The 12,808-nt window shown below is 45.1% G+C and overlaps 2 protein-coding genes across 2 annotated transcripts in view; both read right to left on the bottom strand.

Annotated features, from left to right (window-relative positions):
• The window catches only part of LOC134099086 (cell adhesion molecule DSCAM-like), a 162,570-nt gene extending 158,400 nt beyond the window's left edge, over positions 1-4,170 (bottom strand). Inside the window, exon 1 of the mRNA XM_062551804.1 lies at positions 4,040-4,170. Coding sequence (XP_062407788.1) covers positions 4,040-4,082 — 43 coding nt within the window. The 5' untranslated portion in view covers positions 4,083-4,170. The remainder of the gene's footprint in view (positions 1-4,039) is intronic.
• A 2,265-nt stretch (positions 4,171-6,435) lies between these two features.
• The window catches only part of LOC134099239 (bromodomain and WD repeat-containing protein 1-like), a 19,797-nt gene continuing 13,424 nt past the window's right edge, over positions 6,436-12,808 (bottom strand). The window contains exon 7 of the mRNA XM_062552030.1: positions 6,436-6,563. Within this exon, the coding sequence (XP_062408014.1) occupies positions 6,436-6,563 (128 nt within the window). The remainder of the gene's footprint in view (positions 6,564-12,808) is intronic.

Here is a 12,808-nt window from a genome sequence, read left to right as displayed (position 1 = left end):
CTCCAGCAGATGGGCGCCTAATCAGTGCACTGCCTTAATTGCCCCCAGGAGATTAGCTCCCAGGAAACCCTGCATGTTTCTCACAGCCAAATTTGCTCAAATCAAAACCTTTATTTAGACTAATGGCTGCATGTTGGCTTTCCTTGGGTCAACATGTTCTATTTCTCTCTCTCTCTCTCTCTCTCTCTCTCTCACACACACACACACACACACACACACACACTTTATTTCTTTCTCCATCATCTCTTTTTTCCTGAAAAAAAAACACACACACTTTGCCATGGTATCCATTTCTGTAATTATACCACCTTGATGCAGTGTGTACTCTAAAGCCGGAGGTTGGTACGTAGGCTGCTGAGCAGGAGCAGGAGCAGGAGCAGGAGCAGGAGCAGGGCTCCAGTCTTAGCTGAGTGTGCAGACAGAGAGCACAGTCTCAGTCTCAGGTGGGCCTGTGTGCTCTTGTAGCTGCGCTGGTTAATGACGACGTAACCACAGCAGTCAGGTTTACTTTGAATCTGATTTGCCTTGGGGCATCATTAAGGGGAAAAAAACCTCTGACTCTCTCCCACAGCTGTCTACCCGATGACACTTCAGCGAAATGACTTGTTCGAAAATTGCAAGAATTATACGGCCTTGTATTTTACGGGGGGAAAAAATGAAATATCAAGGAAATATCAATCCGAATGTCATTATTAAGCGGAGAAGAATACATTACAAGTGTTAAAATTATGTCAAACTGGAATTTGAGGATATAGTTGAGTTGGCCATGCCATTCACAAATATTATACATATTTAATTTTGCAACCAAAAAAAAAAAAAAAAGGAAATGATCTCAAGTGCATATTCAGATGAGGCTGCATAGAAATGCGCGGTAAAAAAAGATGACATTCAGGCACGGGTCCTAAACGCTGAGCAGGTATCAGCGGAAGGGATGGAGAGCACTTCCGGGGTCAGCTGCACAATAGCCTTGCTGATCACTCCACACTACTACTGGGCGCATAATGGACGTTTCCATAGAGACGGGCCAAGAAGCATGTGCTAAATCAAACTCAAAAAGCCTGATTTTTTCTTTTTTTTTTTTTTTACAAAATACAACTGCACAGAAGCAGAAATACAGAGGAAGGGGAGGGAGGGGGGCAGAAACAGAAAGGCACTGCAAGGTTATGCATTGTAGCCAATCTAGCTGGAAAAAATAAACATGTATTTTTAAAATAAATAAGCTGTCTCCTTCTCTCAACACACACACACACACACACACACACACACACACACACACACACACACACAAAAATAATCCCATTTCAAACACCAAATCTTTTTCTCTCTCTCTCCCTCTCTCAATATTTTTCTTTCTTTCTCTCTCTCTCTCCCTCTCTCTCTCTCTCTCTCTCTCTATTTCCCTCTCTCATTCATTTGAACATTCTTGTCCACCAGGAGTATTTCACTCGGGCTTCTAAAATAGATTAAACATCCCACTAAGATAGCGTTTTAACATTTTCCACTGGGTCTAATCCTGCTCCGGTTGGCTGTTGTGAGATGGTACGTTCCCCCCTGTTCGAATGGACAGCCTCACCAGTCACTCAATCCACAGGCACAGAGGCGCAGTGATTAATGGTGAAGCCTTATTGTTCTCTTATGAGTTTCTAAGGGGGCTGAGAAGATGGAGGTGGTATTTCAATATGAAGTTATTACAAAATAAATCAGATTTTTTTTTTTTTTGGGGGGGGGGGGTGGGTGGAGGAGTGGAGGGCTGTTGCTGGGGTGGGGGGGGGGGGGGTGACTCTCACATCAACGAGCTGCCTGAATTGAGGATTGCCTGCGAGAGACAAACACAGGGAGATGCTGTGGCTAAGCTCCCTTCTCCCCTCACACTCTCCCTTCTTGTTGCCAATGGAGGCTTTTTGTTGCCGTTCTCCCCTACGCTCTCTTTCTCTTGTCGTTTTTGTTTTGGAGGGGGGGATTTTTTCATGCAACATTTGCAGCATTTTTTTTGCTGTTGTTTAAAAAAAAAAAAAAAAAAAAATTAAACCCTCTCCAGCATATATGTGTCTTTGCAGAAGACATTCTGATAATTTGTTGGTTTTACACTAAAACATATGATCAGCAAGGAAGGTATGCAGCAACCCACAGGTTTCCAATATGGCTCTCTGTCACTGGTCGCTTGTCACATCCGACCGCCTGTTTCATTTTTTTCGCTCTGTCTGTCATTTTCTGTCAGGCTCTTTCCATTTTCTTCACCCCCCCCCCCCCCCCCCCTCACACACACACACACACACACACACACACACACACCATCACCATCGCCACCACCACCATGATCGCCTAGCTCTATTTTTCTCCCATCCACCCCAGTTCTATCTGTGCGAACACACCCTAGCCTGTTTTCATCCACTGGCCGAAGCCCTACGCTCTCGCTCCAAACCTGATTGCATTGTGTCCATGCATGTTTGTCTTCAAACGTAGTAGCACCATTGAAATGTAAAGAATATATGTGCATTTAGTATGTGTGTGTGTGTGTGTGTGTGTGGACACATACACACACACACACACACACACACACACACACACAAACACACACACACATATCCTCTTGCTAGCATATACACACAGCCAGTTGCACGTACAAACAGACACTCACACTCTCTTACAAATACATCCACACACACACACACACACACAGACAGACAGACAAACACAACCACACACACACACACACACACGCATACAGAGATGCACATTCTAAAGAACCGCATAGCACACTTCTACGCATTGCATGCCTACACTGCTTTACACTCTCTCTCTCACACACACACACACACACACAGTTTTCCATCCTTTTGCACACAACCGAGAGTCACCAAGAAGAGGAAGGCTGTACCCTTCGCTCTCCTGTGAGGCGGTTTGCTTATAGGCTGTGTGGCCTGCCAGATCCTTCAAACGCTCCTCACCCTGGCATTAATCTCTGTAAGCCTGTGAGATTATTTGTCGCCTAGTTTTTAATTTGGATGGCTTTTCGAGGGACGCGCCTTCACAACAGTGTCTTTCCTCTGCTAACACACACCAGGTCACCCAAAGACAACATGCTCCTTATTTACACCAGTGCATCAGTATAACATGTACAGGCACAAACACACACACTTGGTCCACCGTGCAGCACACAAATATCTTACAAATAATTGTACCAACTGATAGCAATAATTAAGTGTCACTTATTAATGTTTGTTTATAATAAAATATTGCAAAAATGCTTCCTTTGCAATTAAGCCATTATATGTACATATATTTATTGGTGGAAAATAATTTGCCAGAGCAAATATCAAAATCTAGAGTATGAATAATCATTTCTTTAAATGCAATTTCTCCCTCATTTTATCAACCTATTTTTCAAATAGTTACTCAAAATAATGTTGTGTGGGTATGGGGGCCAATATGCAATCATATAAAATACGTACGTCACTCGTGGTACAGATCAATATCTCTTTTTAAAAGGACGTAAAAATGCTGGGGTTCAACTTGAATAGAAAATCTTTACAAATCAATGCTTTTAAAAAACACCAGTTAAGCTCGAGGTCGTATCAATTAATAGTTCACACGGACAACACATGACGAGAAAGGCGCATCATGTGCTGCCCCCCTACCCCCCCAACCCCCTTAAGATACCCCCCCCCCCCCCCCCCCCCCCATTATAATCCTAAACATATTGACAACGTGCATAGCCTTTTCGACTTGTGTGAATATAATTGTATGCACTGTTGTGCTGCTCAAGTCGTGCGTGTAGTTGATTGCTGTTAGGGCCAAATTATGTGACAAGGTAAGCTTAAATGAACGCGGCGCAGCGGCAGCCTCGCCCGTCAACCTCTTTTTGCATAGGTGACCACCCGTGGCACCGCTGAAATGTTTCAATGAATTTGCATCACGGGTGACTTTCATCTCCTCACGTCCCCCGTTTATGCCCGCTTTGCATAGCACGTGGAGGAAACTGAGGTCAATTAACTTTCCCCCACTAATGAAGAGAAAATTAAAAAAATTGTTCACTAACCATTCAAGATGCTCTGGGAAAAGATAAAAGCCAATATCCACATGCCCCGGTCCTTTCAATCCCTCAGCTACGCTTCTCTCGTCTCTGTCCGCGCACTTTGTCCAGTGGTTATTCTTGATCACCCTTAAATGTGCCAGTTGCAAGGTTAGAAGAAAAGCAGTCCAGCTCTCGGCGGAAAAAAAGAAGAGGGTTTTTACACTGTGGCTACCTCCGCGTCTCTCTCTGTCACACGGGTTGCGCTCCGAGAGGCTGGCTCTGTGGTTCCTTCTCACCCGCTCCCGTCTTTGCGCTGGAAGGGCGGATGTGCTTGTATGATTGTCTAGGTTAAAGCTGCGATGGAACTCATGCGCCGCTCGCCCTGGCTGCCGTGTGTGCTCCGGTGTTTCCTGGCTGATGCCTCGCCTGCGCCTCACGGAGCAGCTAAAAACGGGGCTTCCGCGCACACAAGTCGTCCAGGTGCGGTGCTGAGTCAGAGGGTCGGCGATGGCAAGAGGCGGCAGCTCCGTGCTACAACCAGGTGGCAAAACGGGTGGAAAAGAAACGAACGTAAAAAACAAAACTTAGAGAGTAAGGATGCGCGAATCAAATGTGTCATTGAAATGAAGTAAGGAACTAATAAAACGAAAGCATGTCCGGAGAGGAAGAGAGGAAGAGAGAGAGAGAAAAAAAAAGGAATTGGAAAAAAATTAAAAATCAACGGAAAAAGAAAAAGAAGTCATGAGAATTCAACAATAATGGAAACCAAGAGTGGAAAAGCTAAAGCGGTCGACAGAATGATTAGATCCAAAACTCAGACCATCTTCACCACCTCTCTCCGGCCATAAGGCTGCAAGCTCGCGCATCTTCTTCCCCCAGCCGGTATAATGGCATTGGTCTCTGCGCTACCCCACTCTGCCTTGGAGCATTACAGAATAACACTCTCGCCTGCCTTGGCTGCCCGTTTAATTCCTCATAGCCTTAAAGGAGCCGAGGCCCCCGCCTCTTAGACACAAGGTGTGAGTGCAGACCATCAAAAAGCTCGTTCGCTCTCAAATAATGCGGACATACCTCTATATTAGTGAAATGAATTGGGTTACTTGATGGCAAGTAAAGTTTAAAAATGTTTTGCTTGTAAGAAGGAGGCAGTGCCGCACTTTGTTTTCGACGTAGCCTACACGGTTTTGATCGCTGAATAGGGAACTACAGCTTTGCTACAGCTTGGAAATGCCACAGGCTACCGGTAAGGGTTTTTTTCTCGACCTGGTCAACAACAGATTTTTGGAAGACCGAGAGAGGTCCACCTGCATTTGTTCATAGGCACTTGTAAATGGCAGACATGGCTTAAGTAAAGCCCCGGCTCCCACCTTCTCATTGACCTTGAGAACGTTTATTCCTTCGCCTCTAAAGGAAACACACAGTACCCAAGGACAATAATAATAATTGCATCCCTCAACAAACAAACAAAACAAACACACATGTACACACACACACACACACACACACACACACACACACACACACGGCATCTATGCCAGGGAGGTGGGTAGAGACAGGGAATAAGAATTTCACATCAAATTTCAGCTGGGGTGGGAGGCTGTCTCCTGCAGCTCAACCATGTTTGTCGGTGTTTATATAGTAGGCTAGCCTTCTTCTAAATGGATCACGTCTGCAGCATGTTATTGCAGAGCAGTGCAGGGCCATTGTAAGGCCACTCAGGCTAGCTCACTTCGTCAATGCAGTCCGGTCAGCTGACGAGCATGCTTCAAAATGAATTGGATCAGAAGGCTCAAGGAACCAGTCAAATGACTGATACCATTTTAATCATTTTTAAAAGAAAAGAAAAGGAAAAAAGAAACACAAACATTATCCACATCACAGAAATGGATGTGAGCAGGGTTGGACATGGATGTAAATAAATGTAAAAGGTTTAAATAAAATGGAATATTTAAAAATATTCAAATTAGCTGGTTAAAATGATTTATATGTTTGATGTACATTTTCTAGAGTATAATAATAATAAGCAGAATTACTATTATTATTACAAAAATAATAAATAGGAATTTAAATATTTAGATGAATATTTAAAATTTTCAGAAAGAAATGTATATAAATCATTGGTCATAGGAGGGTGTGGCAATTCACAGTAAATCTGAAGAAATGCAAAATAAGATAATATTCCCCAAAACTACTCAAGTCAATTTAATTATTAGGAAATTATTCAATTTTATTCCTTTAAAAAGCTTTCCGTTTCAGTGCGCTAAATTTCTCTGACATTGATTCTACAGAATCCTGTCAAATCTTGGACATGTTGATGGCGACTGCTTGTGAATTTGCAGGCTCGCCCCTTTCTTTCTTTCTTTCTCTCTTTTTTTTTTTTTTGGTCCAGCCTCGATTTGAGTTCAAGTCCAGCCTTCGTCTCAGTGCAGGCCCCATCTCATTCGCTTAGGCTCCACATCACACGTCTCCACGGCAATAGGAGGACCCAGCAACATTGGAAGCCCCCGAAGCACCACATCCGGGTGCCGCGGAAATCTAGGGCCCCGCACTGCAAATAAAAACGCAGACAACAACACAGACGCGCAACCAGGAAATGAGTTCACACTCCCGTTTTTCGCCGCCATCTTTGTTACGGTTTTACTTTCTGCTCGGTTGTTCGACGCCTTCTGGAGACTTCTTCAGACTCGAGGGACGAGCTGCCGGGCACCTCTTCATTTGATGCCCATTTTTCCGCTCTAATCCGGCTTTTTAATCCCTGCTTCAATAATAGCCTGACTCTCTTTTGCATGAAATTATTTCATTACGATTAATCTGGTTACAGGCACTTTAAAGCGGACACCCCCGTCTCATCAGGGATAGGTATTAACCAGACGCTAAAGACTCCTCTGTATCTCCGCACAGACACAATGCTGTTGTCTTATCCAGAGTCAGCCACGACTCACTGTAGTTTATCAGCAAGTGAGCCATGCTTTGAGCCAGCGAGATATAATGGCGGTTTAATCAGTACTGTTGTGATATCACGATACTGAGAAGTACGACAGCACTCTTGTGCAGGAAATTATTCCGGCAATGTAACAATATAGTCCTATAATTGATAATAGAAGTGTTTCTACAGAGAAATATGTTTTGTGCTGTAACTCTTTCAGCTTGGTGAGGGATGTGTGTCCAATTCTACATTTCAGCAGAGAAAATCCCAAGGCCACATGCTTCCACGCTTCTGTCTCATTTTCTAAGAGCACAAACGCACTGTACAAAGCTGCCAAACTGGCTCTCTCACACACACATAGACAAGCACACATGCTCTAGTCTCCATCTCTCTCTCTCTCTCTCTCCCTCCCTCTCTTTTTCTCTCACACACATACACACATATATCCAAACCTACACAAACTCTCTCTCTCTCACACACACACACACACAGAGAGAGAGGGAGTGCGCAGAGATAAAGGGGTTCTGGCGGTGCATGTTGATGTGCTGGCGAGTGAGAGTGAGTGGAGAGCAGGCAGCAGCAGAGAGCTGTGCGGCTCAGAGACTAGTACAGTATGTAGCTGAGAGACTAGTATACGTAGCTGAGAGACTATAGCTGAGAGACTATAGCTGAGACTAGTATACAGCTGAGAGACTATAGCTGAGAGACTAGTACAGTATGTAGCTGAGAGACTAGTATACGTAGCTGAGAGACTATAGCTGAGAGACTAGTACAGTATGTAGCTGAGAGACTAGTATACGTAGCTGAGAGACTAGTATACGTAGCTGAGAGACTATAGCTGAGAGACTAGTACAGTATGTAGCTGAGAGACTAGTATACGTAGCTGAGAGACTATAGCTGAGAGACTAGTATACGTAGCTGAGAGACTAGTATACGTAGCTGAGAGACTATAGCTGAGAGACTATAGCTGAGAGACTAGTACAGTATGTAGCTGAGAGACTAGTATACTGTACGTAGCTGAGAGACTATAGCTGAGAGACTAGTACAGTATGTAGCTGAGAGACTAGTACAGTATGTAGCTGAGAGACTAGTATACGTAGCTGAGAGACTAGTACAGTATGTAGCTGAGAGACTAGTACAGTATGTAGCTGAGAGACTAGTATACGTAGCTGAGAGACTATAGCTGAGAGACTATAGCTGAGAGACTAGTACACGTAGCTGAGAGACTATAGCTGAGAGACTATAGCTGAGACTAGTATACGTAGCTGAGAGACTATAGCTGAGAGACTAGTACAGTATGTAGCTGAGAGACTAGTATACGTAGCTGAGAGACTATAGCTGAGAGACTAGTACAGTATGTAGCTGAGAGACTAGTATACGTAGCTGAGAGACTATAGCTGAGAGACTAGTACAGTATGTAGCTGAGAGACTAGTATACGTAGCTGAGAGACTATAGCTGAGAGACTATAGCTGAGACTAGTATACAGCTGAGAGACTAGTATAGCTGAGACTAGTATACGTAGCTGAGAGACTATAGCTGAGAGACTATAGCTGAGAGACTAGTACAGTATGTAGCTGAGAGACTAGTATACGTAGCTGAGAGACTATAGCTGAGAGACTAGTACAGTATGTAGCTGAGAGACTAGTATACGTAGCTGAGAGACTATAGCTGAGAGACTAGTACAGTATGTAGCTGAGAGACTAGTATACGTAGCTGAGAGACTATAGCTGAGAGACTAGTACAGTATGTAGCTGAGAGACTAGTATACGTAGCTGAGAGACTATAGCTGAGAGACTAGTACAGTATGTAGCTGAGAGACTAGTATACGTAGCTGAGAGACTATAGCTGAGAGACTATAGCTGAGACTAGTATACAGCTGAGAGACTAGTATACGTAGCTGAGAGACTATAGCTGAGAGACTAGTACAGTATGTAGCTGAGAGACTAGTATACGTAGCTGAGAGACTATAGCTGAGAGACTATAGCTGAGAGACTAGTATACGTAGCTGAGAGACTATAGCTGAGAGACTAGTACAGTATGTAGCTGAGAGACTAGTATACGTAGCTGAGAGACTATAGCTGAGAGACTATAGCTGAGAGACTAGTATACGTAGCTGAGAGACTAGTACAGTATGTAGCTGAGAGACTAGTATACGTAGCTGAGAGACTATAGCTGAGAGACTATAGCTGAGACTAGTATACGTAGCTGAGAGACTATAGCTGAGAGACTAGTACAGTATGTAGCTGAGAGACTAGTACACGTAGCTGAGAGACTATAGCTGAGAGACTAGTACAGTATGTAGCTGAGAGACTTGTATACGTAGCTGAGAGACTATAGCTGAGAGACTATAGCTGAGACTAGTATACAGCTGAGAGACTATAGCTGAGACTAGTATACAGCTGAGAGACTAGTATATAGCTGAGAGACTAGTAAGTAGCTGAGAGACTAGTAAGTAGCTGAGAGACTAGTAAGTAGCTGAGACTAGTATATAGCTGAGAGACTAGCTGAGAGACTGGTATATAGCTGAGAGACTAGTAAGTAGCTGAGACCAGTAGCTGAGAGACTGGTATATACTGTAGCTGAGAGACTATAGCTGAGACTAGTATATAGCTGAGAGACTGGTATATAACTGAGAGACTAGTATATAGCTGAGAGACTAGTATATACGTAGCTGAGACTAGTATACAGCTGAGAGACTATAGCTGAGAGACTAGTATATAGCTGAGACTAGTATACAGCTGAGAGACTATAGCTGAGAGACTAGTATATAGCTGAGAATACTATACAGCTGAGAGACTAGTATATAACTGAGAGACTAGTATGCAGCTGAGGGACTAGTATTTAGCTGAGATACTAGTATATAGCTGAGGGGCTGAGAGACTAGTATGTAGCTGAGGGAGTAGTATATAGCTGAGATACTAGTATATAGCTGAGGGGCTGAGAGACTAGTATGTAGCTGAGGGAGTAGTATATAGCTGAGATACTAGTATATAGCTGAGGGGCTGAGAGACTAGTAGCTGAGGGAGTAGTATATAGCTGAGGGGCTGAGAGACTAGTAGCTGAGGGAGTAGTATAGCTGAGGGGCTGAGAGACCTGGAGGCTGAGGCTGCACCGTGTGGCTGCAGGGGGCTGCTGGGAGATGGGTGATGGGGCGCTGGTGGTGAGTATGGCACTCTCTCTCTCTCTCTCTCTCTCTCTTTTTCTTTCTTTCTTTCTCTCTCTCTCTCTCTCTCACACACACACACTGACACACACACACTGCTGCTGGTTGATGAGTGGAATGGAGCTGGAGAAGTAGGGTGCACAACACCCCCCTCCTCATACTCTAACCCCACACACACACTAACCTCACACACACCCCAACCTCACACCCCAACCCCACACACACACTAACCTCACACACAACACCCCAACCCCACATACACTAACCACACACACCAACCTCACACACGCTAACCCCACACCCCTCGGCTTCAGATACAGCCTCCACTCTGCACGCCTGACAGGCTCCGATCCTGTTAGTGGACCACCTGAGGCAGCGACCCCCACCAACTCCCCCCCCCCCCCCCCCCCCCCCCCCTGCGCTCCCGGATCCATCCGACCCCACCCCGACTCCATCACCACCACCACTACAACTAACCACAGCTCTCCTGACCCCCATCCCCCACCCATCTACTACCACACCACACCACACCACACCAGAGCAGAGCTGTGCCCCCCCTCTCCCCTCTCCCCTCTCCCCTCTCCCCTCTCCCCTCTCCCCTCTCCCCTCTCCCCTCTCTCCTCTCCCCTCTCCCCTCTCCCCTCTCCCCTCTCCCCTCTCCCCTCTCTCCTGCCCCCAGCCCTGTTACAGTACAAAGGACAGAGACGCTTGAGGAAAGAAAAAAAAGATAAAAAAAAACAAAAAAAAAAAACAATAACACCACCACACCACAGAGCGGCTTGTCTTCGTCTTCAATAATGTCTGCCATGTCTGCGCTACAGCAATGAAGCAGCACAGTACAGAACAGTACAGACGTGCAGGAGAAGTTTTAGAGGCACAAATGCTGATGAGGGAATCTCTTCAAAACACTTCATTTGGACTTACAGATTTATTAAAATAACATGTTGGTAGAAGTAAGAAACAATCTGTACAGATTTATTTAAATGCAGTGTTTGATCTGATCTATTTTTCTGTTATATGATGTTTAGAGACAACAGTCTAATAATGTATAAATGTAAATTATCATATGTTATCTCTACAGTGATGAAATGTTGGAATTATATCATGGTCATCACTTATCAGTATATGCGTCAGTGGTGATCATTTTCACTTGTACCGGTACATCTCAGGAGCAGTATATTTCATTTCAACCCAGAGATTTATGAACCCGTTAATCTTCCATTTACAGTATGTACACCTGAATTAGGTCACTTTGCACATCTTCTGCGGGTGTTTGGTGACATGATTGTCATCACACCAGTTTTTGAAGGGCCAGAAACCCGGAGAGGAAAATGACAATGGCCGGGTTTCCCAAAATCGTTAAGAAGCTCTTAAGTCCTAGGAACTTCTTAGGAGCGTTCTTAGAACATTCTTACAACGCTCCTAAGAAGTTCTTAGCACTTAAGAGCTTCTTAACAATTTTGGGAAACCCGGCCAATGTCAACATAATGCCATCTGTGTGTTAGTGTTGATCTCACTCTCATTGAGATGCACTGTACATCTCCACAGATGGCACTGAGGACTCAAGTTTGTCTCAGTTTACTGAACGTGTTAGGAAGAAGGACAGAGAGAGGAACGAGGAGTTAGATACGTACAGTATATACAGTATGTTGTATATTCAGTAGAATATACAGAGAGATGGGGGACTGATTGAAAGAGAGAGGGAAAGAAAGAGAGAGAGCAGAGGGGAAGACTAGAGGAGCACTCGGAGCAGGACTATGTGGAGGTAGCTGTTACCTCCATCTGTTCCCTAGTGCCTGGGCTCATCTCCTCTCTTCACTTCTCTCCTCCTCTCTCATCATCCCTCCTGTCCTTTCCTCCACCCTTCTCTCCTCTCCTCTTTTCACCCCCCCTCCTCTCTCATCCCTCCTCCTCCTCTCCTCTCCTCATCCCTCCTCCTCCTCTCCTCTCCTCTCCAGCCCCTCATCCATCCTGTCCTCCTCTCCTCTCCTCATCCTTCCTCCTCCTCTCCTCTCCTCCTCCTCATCCCTCCTCCTCCTCTCCTCTCCTCTCCAGCCCCTCATCCATCCTCCTCTCCTCTCCTCTCCTCATCCTTCCTCCTCCTCTCCTCTCCTCCTCCTCATCCCTCCTCCTCCTCCCCTCTGCTCTGGGTCTCTTGGCAGGCCCTGAGAGGAGACGTGCCCAAAAGACCCCTACATCACATCCTGTCACATTACGCCACGTCACGGCTGAGGAGACCCCAGGAAAGGCCAGAGTCCCCGAGACATCCCACTGAACGACCGTATGTGTGTGTGTGTGTGTGTGTGTGTGTGTGTGGGTGCGTGTGTGTCCCTAACCTGCCCTCCAAAGACAAGCGCTGACGATGCATGTGTGTGTCCATCATGTGTAAAAGGTCAGAAATCCGTCTGTCTGCTAGACTGTAGCAGGGAGAGTTGAGACTTTATTTTGAACAATGTAAATGTGAAAACTGTATGTGTCTGTGTGTGTGTGTGTGTGTGTGTGTGTGTGTGTGTGTGTGTGTGTGTGTGTGTGTATGTGTGTGTATGTGTGTGTGTGTGTGTGTGTGTGTGTGTGTGTGTGTGTGTGTGTGTGTGTGTGTGTGTGTGTGTGTGTGTGTGTGTGTGTGTGTGTGTGTGTATAATCTGGTACTATGTTTTCTCCACAACAAACTGTGTTTAACACAAGACTCCAAAGGCATGGTAA

Source organism: Sardina pilchardus, chromosome 13 (assembly GCF_963854185.1).
Source record: "Sardina pilchardus chromosome 13, fSarPil1.1, whole genome shotgun sequence".
NCBI lineage: Eukaryota > Metazoa > Chordata > Actinopteri > Clupeiformes > Clupeidae > Sardina > Sardina pilchardus.
This window is presented reverse-complemented; position numbering and strand designations above follow the sequence as displayed.